The sequence below is a fragment of the Bombina bombina genome, chromosome 6 (assembly GCF_027579735.1).
Source record: "Bombina bombina isolate aBomBom1 chromosome 6, aBomBom1.pri, whole genome shotgun sequence".
NCBI lineage: Eukaryota > Metazoa > Chordata > Amphibia > Anura > Bombinatoridae > Bombina > Bombina bombina.
The window spans coordinates 118234426-118249653 of record NC_069504.1 but is presented as its reverse complement, the minus strand read 5'-3'; the positions used below and the strand labels follow the sequence as shown (position 1 = coordinate 118249653).

Sequence of the window (15228 nt, the reverse complement as noted above, 5' to 3'; positions counted from 1 at the left end):
ATAAGCTCTGCTAACCAACTTCATGAGATTTAAAAAAGGGGAAACCAGACATGGACTCCTTGCACACATGCCCTAGAGAGATGCAACTGCATCTCACTGACGAGGCCCCAGAAGGCCGAAATGTATGCCTGGGGTTCGTGGTTTCTCTTGTTCAGAGAAGTATTGGCCGCGAATCTGCAGGGGGCGGCATTGCTGGTGCAATGATAAATACTGACAGCATACCCTGTCTGCATTTATCGATGTGCAGCAGACATGATCCGCAATATCGGATCATGTTCGCTCGCACAATCATAAATATGCCCCATAGTGTGCTAAAAGAGTATACACCCTGAGTGGCACTGAAAATGAAGAGGCATGGAAGTTATTCTAACTTTTGTTCAGTTTCAGCTAGGTGCGTCTCTCTCTTTTCTTATTTATTCAAATAATTTAAAATATATTTATAAAAAATGTTTTATATAAAGTTATTTTATTTGTAAATTTTTCACACAGAAGAGCGTATTCTGTAAGTGGATTCTTTTTTTTTTTCTTCAACCAATTTACTAATATTAACCCTTTAGGTGCCTGAATAGGTTCACGATTCGCGCGGTGACATCACCATGCAACTTTATTTAAAAAAAACAATGGACAATATAGGGAATGGGGGAATGCTGCTTAGAAGCCTGTATCTCAGACATCTAAGCAGCTACAGACACCCGAGACCCACCGTTGGAAAGGTAATCGTCTAACCTTTCCAACAGTATAAGTCTTGGGGATCTGGAAAAAAATAAATAAAATAAAAACCACACAACACTCATATCCAGCTTAGCACCCAGGTGGGAAATGGCTTAGCAGCCAAATGGTTAAAGTTGATAGTGTAATAGAGAACACTCAGTTCAAACCTTTATTTCAACAGCAACTTAATATAATGCTCAATAAGTTCTATATGACTAATCCACACTTGTCACAATAAGTGCATTTTAATAATCTTCTCCCTAATGCGACATATAGTTGATGGTAGATATGGTACTTTATATGTACTAGAATAATAAAAATACAGATATGTTCCCAAAAACGTTGATAATGGTATATGCATCTTACCTGAGTAGATGGTACTATTCAGTTTAATACTCTTATGTGTGTATATACATTACTCCCTGTTTTGCTGATATTTAATAATGATGAATGCACAGGCTATAATTGTATATACTGTAGATAGGATGAATAATATTATAAGGGTTTAAATCCTTACTACCAATGTCTAAGCTTTAACTTAATGAATATATAAGCAAATGAATGCCGACAACGAAAATAAGTGAAAGGATTGTATGTTTCAACCTTAAATAATGACATCACAGATAGACATACTGAATGGAGGAACGAAAAATACCCAGGACTCCTATACTTAGGGTATAAATTCCCAGAAGGGAGAAAAAAAACAGTAGCACCGATACGTTGTGAAGAAGCCGCACCGGAAGTTCCTAGCGGCAAAACACGTGTTGCGTGTTTTAATACGACTCGGGGTGGACCACCCGAGTAAAATTGGAGTCTGCTGTGATACAAACCGCCTAGAGAGAAGGCCATGATAGCCCGCACTGCAGGTCGTATGGAGACAACAGTTGCAGGATTAAAACCACAAAATAGCACGTTGGAAAACAGACCATTGGGAAGTGGTGAGATCTGGAAAGGGACCCTTAGGCGAGAGTATAGCTCTCAATAGGAGTTCCCTTGAATGACCACAATTGCTGCATAGACTTGTGCTATAATTATTTCCCTTTACATATGACGATATTATGGGACTGTAATTCCGTTACACTTCGTTGCTACATATGACTGCTACTAGCTTGCATGAACTGCTTACTACAACAGTCATTAACCTGCATCTAACTGCTTACAACTAGAGCTATTTCTAATTTGCTCCATCAGGACGTGCATTAGAATTACCTGCTGAATATTGCTGGACTCTACTAACGTTGACGTCTAAATTAGACATGCATACTTGTTAACTGGAACTAAGTAATTACGTTACCAGATCGATCAATTGATCTATGTCTGTTCTGTAGCAGAGTATCTGTGTAATGAATGCCTATTGTATAATACTAAGGCTTACTATTTGACATGATCTCCATGATTGGTGTGTATATGTAAACTATAGACATCCTACACTGAGCTTCTCTCTACCATGGCCATGGTTTTGTATTTTTTTTTTTATATATATTTAGGGGTAACAAGGTTTGTTTATATGTTTTAGACAAAGGTAGTTAATACATTTATGTATTCTATATAATATATTGTGCATTCTGATTCTTTGCTGTATCCTTGGTATTCCCTCAGGTGTTGACTCTCCGTTTTAAATATTCTAACAATATGGGATAGAGGATAGAATATATATCTATCTATCTCTATATATCTATATATCTCTCTCTATATAACATATCTCTCAAAACTTCTAGTCCTAAGCTACTAGCCAGGACAAAATGTTACTCGCCACATTTAATCCCACCCACACAACCACTACTTAACTCCCACTTTTCATATGTTTAGCCATTGTGAAACCTTTTGTAATATTGTTTATATTTTATACTATAATACATTAAATAATGCTACATACAGTAATACATTTAACAAAAATAAATTCATAGCAGTTAGAATCATCAGATGATGTTCTGGGGAAGACAACAGCTCGATAGAAAAAGGAAGTTGTTGAACTGAGAGAATGCAGAGAGAGAGAGAGAGTGCCGACAGTCATGGAAGGTCATAGCAGACCTGGAGATTTATTTTTCTCTCCCTTCTCGCTCTTAACTATCTTTCTTGACTCCCTCCTCTCTTCAATCTCTCTACCCTCTACCCGGCAATGGGGCCGATTTACTAAGCCCCAAATGTGGCCAACTCGCCCTGTTTCCGTGCTCGCCGGAAACAGGAGTTAAGAAGCAGCGTTCTTAAGACCGCTGCTCCTTAACTGGTCTGCCTGCTCTGAGCGGTATCAAATCAACTCGATCGAATATGATCGGGTTGATTTGACACCCCCTGCTAGCGGCCGATTGTCCGCGAATTTGCAGGGGGCGGCATTGCACAAGAACGGCTTGTGCAATGATAAATATCGATGTCTGACGAACATGATCCGCTGAGCGGATTATGTCAGACGATAAATCGGCCCCCATATCTTCTCTTTACACTCTTTACCCTCTCTCATATCTCTTCACTCTTTTTTTCTTCATTCTCCCTTAACTCTACCTTCTACTCCACTTTCACTTTTCCTTTCCACTTTCTCTCTCTGCCCCATTTACCCTCTCAGAAGTAACAGTCTAAGCACTAATGGGGTCCCTATAGCCCTAGAGGAATAACATATCCTTGCTCTTTCATGGATATATAAAACTCATAACTAAAATGTTATCAAGTACACTAATATCCCTTTATATAATTAGAATGTACATTCTGCAAATACAATGTGCCAACTTTGCTACTTACAACATGCCACCAGACTTCAGACTCAACATTTACTCGCCCTCAAGTAGAGAAAGAGGAAAAGATTTCACTATGAAGCTCTTATGAACAGACACAGGACACTAGCATTATATTTTGTAATCCCTACAAATAATTTGAAATGCTCTCACCTTGTTCTGTTTGAATAAGTGAGCAATACCGCCTGTAAGAGATTTTACTGCTCCGCTTTTTTGCTCCATCATCTTTTCCAGGTTTAAGTGAAGGCCAGTCACTAACAAAGCAAACAGGAAGCAAGTTTTTAAGGATATGATTACCAAAATCTGACATTTTTGCTTGCAAAGCTTTTGAGTTGGTATTATGTTATAAATGAGAGATTTTTAGCCTTAGCAATAAAATATACCTATAAAAGAATAGAATTTTTTTGGACATATGTAAAATTAAAATTTAGCACTCTGACAAGTAAAACTGGAAGAAACTACAATACATAACATTTAAAGGGACAGTCAACTCAAATTGTTTTCATTGTTTAAAAAGATAGATAATGCCTTTATTACCCATTCCCCATTTTTGCATAGCCAACATGGTTATATTAATATACTTTTAACCTCTGTGATTACTTTGTATCTAAGCCTCTTGACAACACCTGATCACATGGCTTTTTATTAATTATCTGTTGACTTGCATTTTAGCGGTGTTGTGCAGAACCCACGGGCGTGAGCACAAATGTTTTCTATATGGCCCACATGAACTAGCAGTCTCCTGTTGTGAAAAGCAAACACATGTGACTAAGAGCCTGTCTATAGCGGCTTAGAAACAGGCTGAAATTGAGAGGTTTGAATGTTATAAAGTATATTAATATAACAATGTTGGTTGTGCAAAGCTGGGGAATGGGTAGTAAAGGCATTGTTATTGATTAAAAAACATAATTTATGCTTACCTGATAAATGTATTTCTCTTGTGGTGTATCCACGGATCATCCATTACTTGTGGGATCATCCATTACTTGTGGGATATTCTCCTTCCCAACAGGAAGCTGCAAGAGGATCACCCACAGCAGAGCTGTCTATATAGCTCCTCCCCTAACTGCCATATCCAGTCATTCGACCAAAGACAAGCAGAGAAAGGAGAAACCATAGGGTGCAGTGGTGACTGTAGTTTAAAATTAAAAAATACCTGCCTTAAAATGACAGGGCGGGCCGTGGACTGGATACACCACAAGAGAAATAAATTTATCAGGTAAGCATAAATTATGTTTTCTCTTGTAAGGTGTATCCAGTCCACGGATCATCCATTACTTGTGGGATACCAATACCAAAGCTAAAGTACACGGATAAAGGGAGGGACAAGGCAGGTACCACTGCCTGTAAGACCTTTCTCCCAAAAATAGCCTCCGAAGAAGCAAAAGTATCAAATTTATAGAATTTTGAAAAGGTATGAAGCGAAGACCAAGTCGCCGCCTTGCAAATCTGTTCAACAGAAGCCTCATTTTTAAAGGCCCATGTGGAAGCCACAGCTCTAGTAGAATGAGCTGTAATCCTTTCAGGAGGCTGCTGGCCAGCAGTCTCATAAGCTAAGCGGTTGCCGAAGCCTTTTGGCCTCTCCTCTGTCCAGAGTAGACAACAAACAAAGCAGATGTTTGACGAAAATCTTTAGTAGCTTGTAAGTAAAACTTTAAAGCACGAACCACGTCTAGATTGTGTAATAGACGTTACTTCTTTGAAGAAGGATTAGGAACATCCGTCGGACGCTTGTGCAAAAGAATAGACAGAGCAGAAATCTGTCCCTTTAAGGAACTAGCTGACAATCCTTTTTCCAATCCTTCTTGGAGAAAAGATAATATCCTGGGAATCCTGACCTTACTCCATGAGTAGCCCTTGGATTCACATCAATAAAGATATTTACGCCATATCTTATGATAGATTTTCCTGGTGACAGGCTTTCGTGCCTGAATTAAGGTATCAATGACTGACTCGGAGAAGCCACGCTTTGATAAAATCAAGCGTTCAATCTCCAGGCAGTCAGTCTCAGAGAAATTAGATTTGGATGGTTGAAAGGACCTTGAAGTAGAAGGTCCTGTCTCAGCGGCAGAGTCCATGGTGGAAAGGATGACATGTCCACCAGATCTGCATACCAAGTCCTGCGTGGCCACGCAGGCGCTATCAAGATCACTGATGCTCTCTCCTGCTTGATTTTGGCAATCAGACGAGGGAGCAGAGGAAACGGTGGAAACTCATAAGCCAGGTTGAAGGACCAAGGCGCTGCTAGAGCATCTATCAGCGTTGCCTTGGGGTCCCTGGACCTGGATCCGTAACAAGGAAGTTTGGCGTTCTGGCGAGACACCATGAGATCCAGTTCTGGTTTGCCCCAACGATGAATCAATTGTGCAAACACCTCCGGATAGAGTTCCCACTCCCCCGGATGAAAAGTCTGTTGACTTAGAAAATCCGCCTCCCAGTTCTCTACACCTGGGATATGGATAGCTGATAGGTGGCAAGAGTGAATCTCTGCCCAGCGAATTATCTTTGAGACTTCTAACATCGCTAGGGAACTCCTTGTTCCCCCTTGATGGTTGATGTAAGCCACAGTCGTGATATTGTCCGACTGAAATCTGATGAACCTCATTGTCACTAGCTGAGGCCAAGCCTGAAGAGCATTGAATATCGCTCTTAGTTCCAGAATGTTTATTGGAAGGAGTGTCTCCTCCTTAGTCCACGATCCCTGAGCCTTCAGGGAGTTCCAGACTGCCCCCCAGCCTAGAAGGCTGGCATCTGTCGTTACAATTGTCCAATCTGGCCTGCGAAAGGTCATTCCCTTGGACAGATGGACCCGAGATAGCCACCAGAGAAGAGAATCCCTGGTCTCTTTATCCAGATTTAGTAGAGAGGACAAATCTGTGTAATCCCCATTCCACTGACTGAGCATGCATAGTTGCAGCGGTCCGAGATGTAGGCGTGCAAACGGCACTATGTCCATTGCCGCTACCATTAAGCCGATTACTTCCATACACTGAGCCACGAAGGGCGAGAAGTGGAATAAAGAACACGGCAGGAATTTAGAGGTTTTGATAACCTGGTCTCTGTCAGGTAAATCCTCATTTCTACAGAATCTATTAGAGTTCCCAGAAAGGAAACTATTGTGAGAGGAGATAGAGAACTCTTTTCTTCGTTCACCTTCCACCCATGTGACCTCAGAAATGCCAGAACTATGTCCGTATGAGACTTGGCAATTTGGAAATTGGACGTCTGTATCAGAATGTCGTCTAAATAAGGGGCCACTGATATGCCCCGCGGCCTTAGGACCGCCAGAAGTGACCCCAGAACCTTTGTAAAGATTCTTGGGGCTGTAGCTAACCCAAAGGAAAGAGCTACAAACTGGTAATGCCTGTTCAGGAAGGCAAACCTGAGAAACCGATGATGATGATGATCTTTGTGTATCGGAATGTGAAGATAAGCATCCTTTAAATCCACTGTAGTCATGTATTGACCCTCCTGGATCATAGGTAGGATGGTGCGAATAGTCTCCATCTTGAATGATGGGACTGAGGAATTTGTTTAAGATCTTGAGATCTAAAATTGGTTTGAAGGTTCCCTCTTTTTTGGGAACCACAAACAGATTTGAGTAAAATCCCTGTCCTTGTTCCTCCTTTGGAACTGGATGGATCACTCCCTTAACTAGGAGGTCTTGAACACAATGTAAGAATGCCTCTCTCTTTATCTGGTTTGCAGATAACTGTGAAAGGTGAAATCTCCCTTTTGGAGGAGAAGCTTTGAAGTCCAGAAGATATCCCTGGGATACAATTTCCAACGCCCAGGGATCCTGGACATCTCTTGCCCAAGCCTGGGCGAAGAGCGAAAGTCTGCCCCCTACTAGATCCGTTACCGGATAGGGGGCTGATACTTCATGCTGTCTTAGGGGCAGCAGCAGGCTTTTTGGCCTGCTTACCTTTGTTCCAGGTCTGGTTAGGTCTCCAGACCGACTTGGACTGGGCAAAAGTTCCCTCTTGTTTTGCATTAGAGAAGTTGATGCCGCACTCGCCTTGTAGTTTCGAAAGGCACGAAAATTAGTCTGTTTGGCCCTTGATTTGGACCTATCCTGAGGAAGGGCATGACCTTTTCCTCCAGTGATATCAGAAATGATCTCCTTCAAACCAGGCCCGAATAGGGTTTGCCCCTTGAAGAGAATGTTAAGCAGCTTAGACTTTGAAGTAACGTCAGCTGACCATGATTTAAGCCATAGCGCCCTGCGCGCTTAAATAGCAAAACCAGAATTTTTAGCCGTTAGTTTAGTCAAATGAACAATGGCATCAGAAACAAAAGAATTGGCTAGCTTAAGTGCTCTAAGCTTGTCAAGTATGTCATCCAATGGGGTCTCTACCTGTAAAGCCTCTTCCAGAGACTCAAACCAGAAAGCCGCAGCAGCAGTGACTGAGGCAATGCATGCAAGGGGCTGTAGAATAAAACCTTGTTGAATAAACATTTTCTTAAGGTAACCCTCTAACTTTTTATCCATTGGATCTGAGAAAGCACAACTGTCCTCGACAGGGATAGTAGTACGCTTAGCTAGGGTAGAAACTGCTCCCTCCACCTTAGGGACTGTCTGCCATAAGTCCCGTGTGGTGGCATCTATTGGAAACATTTTCTTAAAAATAGGAGGGGGAGAGAACGGCACACCTGGTCTATCCCATTCCTTAGTAATAATTTCTGTAAACCTTTTAGGTATTGGAAAAACATCAGTGCACACCGGCACTGCATAGTATTTGTCCAATCTACACAATTTTTCTGGCACTGCAATTGTATCACAGTCATTCAGAGCAGCTAAAACCTCCCTGAGCAACACGCAGAGGTGTTCAAGCTTAAATTTAAATGTAGACATATCAGAATCAGGTTGAATCATCTTCCCTGAGTCAGAAACATCACCCACAGAAAGAAGCTCTCCTTCCTCAGCTTCTATATTGTGAGGGAGTATCAGACATAGCTCTTAAAGCGTCAGTATGCTCTGTATTTCTTCTAACTCCAGAGCTGTCTCGCTTTCCTCTAAACCCAGGTAGTCTGGATAATACCGCTGACAGTGTATTATCCATGACCGCCGCCATGTCTTGTAAAGTAAACTCTATGGGCGCACTAGATGTACTTGGCGCCATTAGAGCGCGAGTCCCTTGAGCGGGAGTCAAAGGGTCTGACACGTGGGGCGAGTTAGTCGGCATAACTTCCCCCTCGTCAGATTCCTCTGGTGATAAATTTTTTAAAGACAGAATATGGTCTTTATTACTTAAAGTGAAATCAGTACATTTGGTACACATTCTAAGAGGGGGTTCCACCATGGCTTCGAAACATAATGAACAAGGAGTTTCCTCTATGTCAGACATGTTTAAACAGACTAGCAATGAGACCAGCAAGCTTGGAAAACACTTTAAATCAAGTTAACAAGCAAAAAATTAAAAACGGTACTGTGCCTTTAAGAGAAAAAATTGTCAGAATTTGAAAAAGTGAAAAAAAGCAGTAAATCAAACGAAATTTTTACAGTGTGTATAATAAGCTAACAGAGCATTGCACCCACTTGCAAATGGATGATTAACCCCTTAGTTCAAAAAACGGATCAAAAAAACGAAATGGACGTTTTTTAACAGTCACAACAAACTGCCACAGCCCTGCTGTGGGCCTACCTTCCCAAACAAACGACTTTGGAAAGCCTAAGAGCCCTTTAGAGAGGTCCTATAGCATTCAGGGGACTCCTGGAGGAAGCTGGATGTCTCAGTCTGTAAAAGTTACTGCGCAATAAAGCGCTAAACTAGGCCCCTCCCACTCATTAAAACAGTGGAAAGCCTCAGGAAACTGTTTCTAGGCAAATTTAAGCCAGCCATGTGGAAAAAAACTAGGCCCCAATAAAGTTTTATCACCAAAGTATATATAAAAACGTTTAAACATGCCAGCAAACGTTTTATATTGCAAATCTATAAGAGTATTACGTCTGAAAGTAAGCATGATACCAGTCGCTATTAAATCACTGTATTCAGGCTTACCTTACATAAATCTGGTATCAGCAGCATTATCTAGCATTTACATCTCTAGAAAAATTTTTAACTGCACATACCTCATAGCAGGATAACCTGCACGCCATTCCCCAGCTGAAGTTACCTCTCTCTTCAGTTATGTGTGAGAACAGCAATGGATCTTAGTTACAACCTGCTAAGATCATAGAAATCACAGGCAGACTCTTCTTCTATTTTCTGCCTGGGACAAAATAGTACAACTCCGGTACCATTTAAAAATAACAAACTTTTGATTGAAGAAAAAAACAACTACGTTTCACCACTTCTCTCTTACTACCTCCATGCTTGTCGAGAGTTGCAAGAGAATGACTGGATATGGCAGTTAGCGGAGGAGCTATATAGCAGCTCTGCTGTGGGTGATCCTCTTGCAACTTCCTGTTGGGAAGGAGAATATCCCACAAGTAATGGATGATCCGTGGACTGGATACACCTTACAAGAGAAAGATTATTATATTGTTGACAGTCCCTTTAAGTCAAGGCTATTGACAGGCTATGTATGTTAACACAGCTAGCAGAAAAAATTACACTCTCCCGGGTGGGGTGAAGAAGAGAATTTTTCCATTGTTCTCTCTAAATATTGAGCTTTGATTTACAAATATAAGATAAGGAAGCGTACGTGTGCACGCAAAGTGATAACATAATGAGATCTTATTTTACCTGCTAGCTTAAAGTGAAAGTAAATTTTGCTTCTAGTGAATAGAGCTACAGTTAGAATTCATATCAAATAGTAAAGTCGCTAACTTTTTTTTTGTAAATTTAACGTCTTGAAATATTTATAATTTTAATGATCGCATTATCTAGTGTCTTCCTCCGCCCCCCCCCCCGCCGTCTTCCGTGTTATTGCGGGCTTTACTCTTCAAGAGACAAACCCGTCATTTACGTAAGGATGCATGCTCGTAGTCGACAATGAAAAATTGGCGCATGCGCAATGTGACGAACTACGCTGAGATACATACTAACAATGAATCACTTGATTCATTGTTTAGTATTTCAGCGTAGATCGTGTGAACAGTGTGTCTACGTTGCGGGATTCCCCAAATACTCTACCCCTCTAAACTCAATATGTAAGCTCCGTGTACCTGTATTGAATGATGAAAACAGGATTCCCTTTCTTTATGCCCTTGCGGCTAACGTGAACGCGCTTGAAGAGCCAGACTGAGATCGCAGTTAGCCGCATGCGCACTAGAAGACATGGGTGTTTTTCTAGGTGCTCGAGACGCCAATGTGGGAACCAATCGGTTAGATACCGATGGTTTCGTCACCACAACAGATTTTTTTTTTTTTTTTTTTATCGCGGGTGGAGGAACGCATATTCAGTTGAACACAATCCGCAATAAAAAAAAAGGTATTTAGAAAAAGAGCATTGCAAAATCATGAATTAAACTGCACCTTATTTTGAATGTAATATCAGATTATTAATAGCGCAACCTCTGACTTAAAGGGATATTCCAGCCAAAATTTGAAACCGCATGGGTGCATTTCTGTATTTAACAGAAGCAATTTTGTAATATACATACATTAGCAAACATACTTCTAATAAAAGCTAAAGCTGTTTCAAAAGTGTATTTAAGTATATCCCATGCACCAGCATTTTAAACACAACACTTGTTCAGAGAGCCTAAGGTGCTTGTACCATCTGCTAATGACTCAATTTGTTAATTGCTGACATGATACAAACCCCACTGATTATCTGAGCAGCTGCATTATTTAAAATGTGGGTGCAGTGAAAATATGTAGCTATGCTTCACATGCACATGCAGAGAAAAATGTTAACACTAAAACAGTGATAACTCTTAATAGAAGCATGTTTGCCAATACAGGTATATTGAAAATATGTTTCTATTTAAAGATGCAATAAATCTATGTGCATTTATATTTTGACTGGAATGTCTCTTTAACTTTCAATTTAACCCATTGTAATAGGCTGTGGTTTCAAAGGACAAATCCAGCAATTTCATATAAACAAACCTGAAAATGCACTGACAGAATGGGCTGGGCGCACTTTGCTTAACATGGCAAAACTCTGACTGGGAGCACATAAACACACTAAGGCACTGGCTTTCAAACCTGTTCTCAGGCCTCCGTAACAGGCCACATTTTGTGGATATCTGAACCAGAGAACAGGTCTCATCCAAGGCAATACTGAAAATCTGTTGGGGAGGCCTAGGAAAGGTTTGAAAACCAGTGCACTAAGGGAATACTAAATATAATGAACTCCACTTACAAACTAAACTCGGTGCACCTTCTATAAAATGGGCATACTCTCATAAAAAAGGGTGCATAATTCTATTATATGGGCAGCTTTTCCAGAACAGACTGGGTACAAATTCCACGATAAATACACTAGTGTAAAAAAAAATACAAGTTCCTTGGCAACCACTGCTGGGCATTACACTTTATATGAGAAGCGGGGCCGGCACTAATTTTGCTACAAATAAGAGATTTACAGATAAAGTGTACAAGTAGTTCTATAAACACAACTGCTTTTATAAATAACATTAAAAACAAACAAAATCTCTCTCTATCAATCCCAAGGCACAGATCAGAGAGAAACAATGTTTGTTGAGAACAATTGATATATTTTCTAATTGCCTTTATATTTTGCACACATTACATAGAGAAAACAATGTCTACAGCATACTATATATCCTAATATTTTATACAAATGTTTCAAATACAAAAAATGCTTTCTAGTTACAGGGACACAAACCACATTTTTTTCTTTCATGATTCAGATAGAGTATTCATTTTTAAATAACTTACTTACCACTGCTGGGAGCTAGCTGACCTCAATCTGGTGAGCCAGTGAGAAGAGACATAGATGTGCAACTAGCTTAATGTAGTGCATTGCTGCTCTTGAGGATACCTATGCATGCTTTTCAACAAAGGGTACCAAAAGACAGTAGCAAATAAATAGAAGTAAAATGGAAAGTTGTTTAAAATCGTATCCTTTATCTGTATCATGAAAATGTAGTTTTCACTTTACCTGTAAGTTACTATATTATACCAGTCTATGGAGTATGAAGGGGTTTACAGAAAATTTCAGAACTTACTGTACCTTCAATTCCTCTGCTTGCAAAGTCTTTCCCATGAGCTAAATGATACAGATAAGAATTGTTCAGCAAAGCCTGTAAATAAAGTAGATTTTCTTCCTTTTAGAATAAGAGTTATGGTTTAATGGCATAGTGAGAAACATAATAGCCATATCCATCTATTCAGAAACACCAAACATGTATACCCATCTACATAATATTATTGTTTATGATAGTCCATTTTGTCTGTTTATTTCAAAGTCAAATAATTTTGTTTATAAAAAGAAATTATCTTAATTAATGTGTTAAAACACAAATTCCTTCTTTCTTTCTATGGTTTTGACAATCCACTGTATTTTACCAGTATAGTTTAGCACAAGTCACATTTTAAAACTGCAACTTTTTTTAAATTTTACAAATCAGGAAGAGCAGTGTTTCCCAACTCCAGTCCGTAAATTACCCTAACAGGCCGGATTTTCATGATATATGAACTAGAGCACAAGTGAAATCAACTGATGAGCAGCAGGTTAATAATCATGGTTACTGACCAGCTGATTTTTTCACGTGTGATCTAGTTCAGATATCATGAAAATCTGGCCTGTTAGGGGAACTTAAAGGGACAGTCAACACTAAAATTGTTAAAACAGATAATGCCTTTACTACCCATTCCTCAGCATTGCACAACCAAGACTGATATATTAATATACTTTATAGCACTTAAACCTCTAAATGTCTGCCTGTTTCTAAGCCACTACAGCCAGCTTCTTATCACATGCGTTTTTATTTGCTTTTCCCAACAGGAGACTGCTAGTTCATGTGGGCCATATTGATAACATTGTGTTCATGCCGTGGAGTTATTTAAGAGTCAGTACAACACAGCACTAATTGGTTAAAAGGCAAGTCAATAGATAATAAATAAAGTCATGTGATCAGGGGGCTGTCAGAAGATGCTTAGATACACAGTAATCACAGAGGTAAAAGTATATTAATATAACTGTGTGGGTTATGCTAAACTGGGGAACGGGTAATAAAGGGATTATCTATCTTTTAAAACAATAACATTCTATTGTAGACTGTCCCTTTAAGTAGTGGAGAAACACTGAAGTAGAGCATTCATTTTTAGAAAATTTCCAGTTTACTTCTATTATCACATTTACTTTGTTCACTTGGCATCCTCCATTGAAAAGCAGGATGGTAGAATCAGGAATGTGCAAGTGTCTGGAACACTAATTTGCAGCAGTTTTGCAACAATGCGCTTAAAAAGGACATGAGGCTCACATTTTTTATTTCATGATTCAGATAGAGCATCTAATTTTAAACAACTTTCTTATTTACTTCTAGTAACAATTTTTCTTTGTTCTCTGTATCTTTTGTTGAAAAGCAGGGGCATAAGCTCAGGAGCGTGCACATGTCAGGAGCACTACATGGCAGCCGTTTTGCAAGAATGTTATCCATTTTCAAGAAACTAGATGGGTATCTCTTCAACAAAGAATACCATGGGAACAAAGCAAATTTGATAGACGTAAACTGAAAACTTTTTTTTTTTTAAATTGTATGCTCTGTCTGAATCAAAAGAAAATGTTTGTGATACATATCCCTTTAACAATACATAAATTGTGTAAACACTGCTGCCATCTAGATCTCCATACACTTACACACTACCTACCTAGCATAGAAACAGAAATAAATGCATAACAACAAAACTAAACTGGAAACACATGGGGTTTTGCTGGGGATTGGGTCTTTATGGCCTCAATATAAAAAAACAAAAAAGTTACGTCTAGATATCACCAATAAAGTCACTCGCAAACATGGATTTTGTCTGTATAGCCATGCGACCACTGTGGTAATAAAAAAAAGGCTTTTTTATTTTTGTAATGGCACAAAAGGCCTCCTTCTAGTTTATAGCAAAGCCATGTTAATGTGACTAGCCACAAGTGGTATTTAATGCCTATTAACAACTTTAGTATATATCAATGAGAGAGACACGATAGTAAATATATATATTACATTTAGAAAACTTTTTTTTATTTTTACACATACCTTAGAGGGGATACAACCCACATTCAAGCAGGTCCCTCCCAGAGTTTCATTTTTCTCCACACAAACGGTCTAAAGTACAAAACAAAAAATAAATATATTCAATGGGTTATGAGCTGGTTAAAACAAGACAATTCGGTTTTGAAGTCAGTACCAGCTTTTAAAGAAAACAGTTGCAAATATTTTTTGAATATACCTTTGAATAGTGACCAAATATGTTTTTATAAAAAAAAAAAGCTCAGAGATTTCTATACTTTAAACCAGAGCATTCCAACAAACTCATAAGCCACATGTAGCACCATTTTTTTCATACCCGTGACCCATCAACTTTCAATAAATCTTGTTATACACCTTTTCATTTAAAGCAAATCTGTCTTTTAGCCCCTGTATTAACCGGCATAGAATGAATGGAGAAGGTAGAGATAAATCATAGGAAGTATTGAATATACAAATGTGAGGAATTGTTGTTGAAGGGGTTAAAAACATTGTAAAAGAAGAGAATACAACAAAAAAATAACATGCTGAAAAAAAAAAAAAAGAACCACAGCATTTTGAAGGGAACATATTTAGAGATTTAAAAAATATATATATGTATAGAAGAAAAACCATTTTTCAAGGATTGCCATTTTTGAGTCCGGTTGCTTGTTTTTGGTGTATGCTAGTATTGCATAAGAGGTTTTGGTGATT

The 15228-nt window shown here is 39.1% G+C and overlaps 1 protein-coding gene across 1 annotated transcript in view; it reads right to left on the bottom strand.

Moving 5' to 3' along the window:
- DLD (dihydrolipoamide dehydrogenase) overlaps window positions 1-15228 on the bottom strand; it is a 56183-nt gene that overhangs the window by 28519 nt on the left and 12436 nt on the right. Inside the window, exons 4-6 of the mRNA XM_053716582.1 lie at window positions 14545-14613; window positions 12528-12597; window positions 3591-3691 (exon numbers count right to left, since the gene is read on the bottom strand). Of these exons, the coding sequence (XP_053572557.1) occupies window positions 3591-3691; window positions 12528-12597; window positions 14545-14613 (240 nt within the window). The remainder of the gene's footprint in view (window positions 1-3590; window positions 3692-12527; window positions 12598-14544; window positions 14614-15228) is intronic.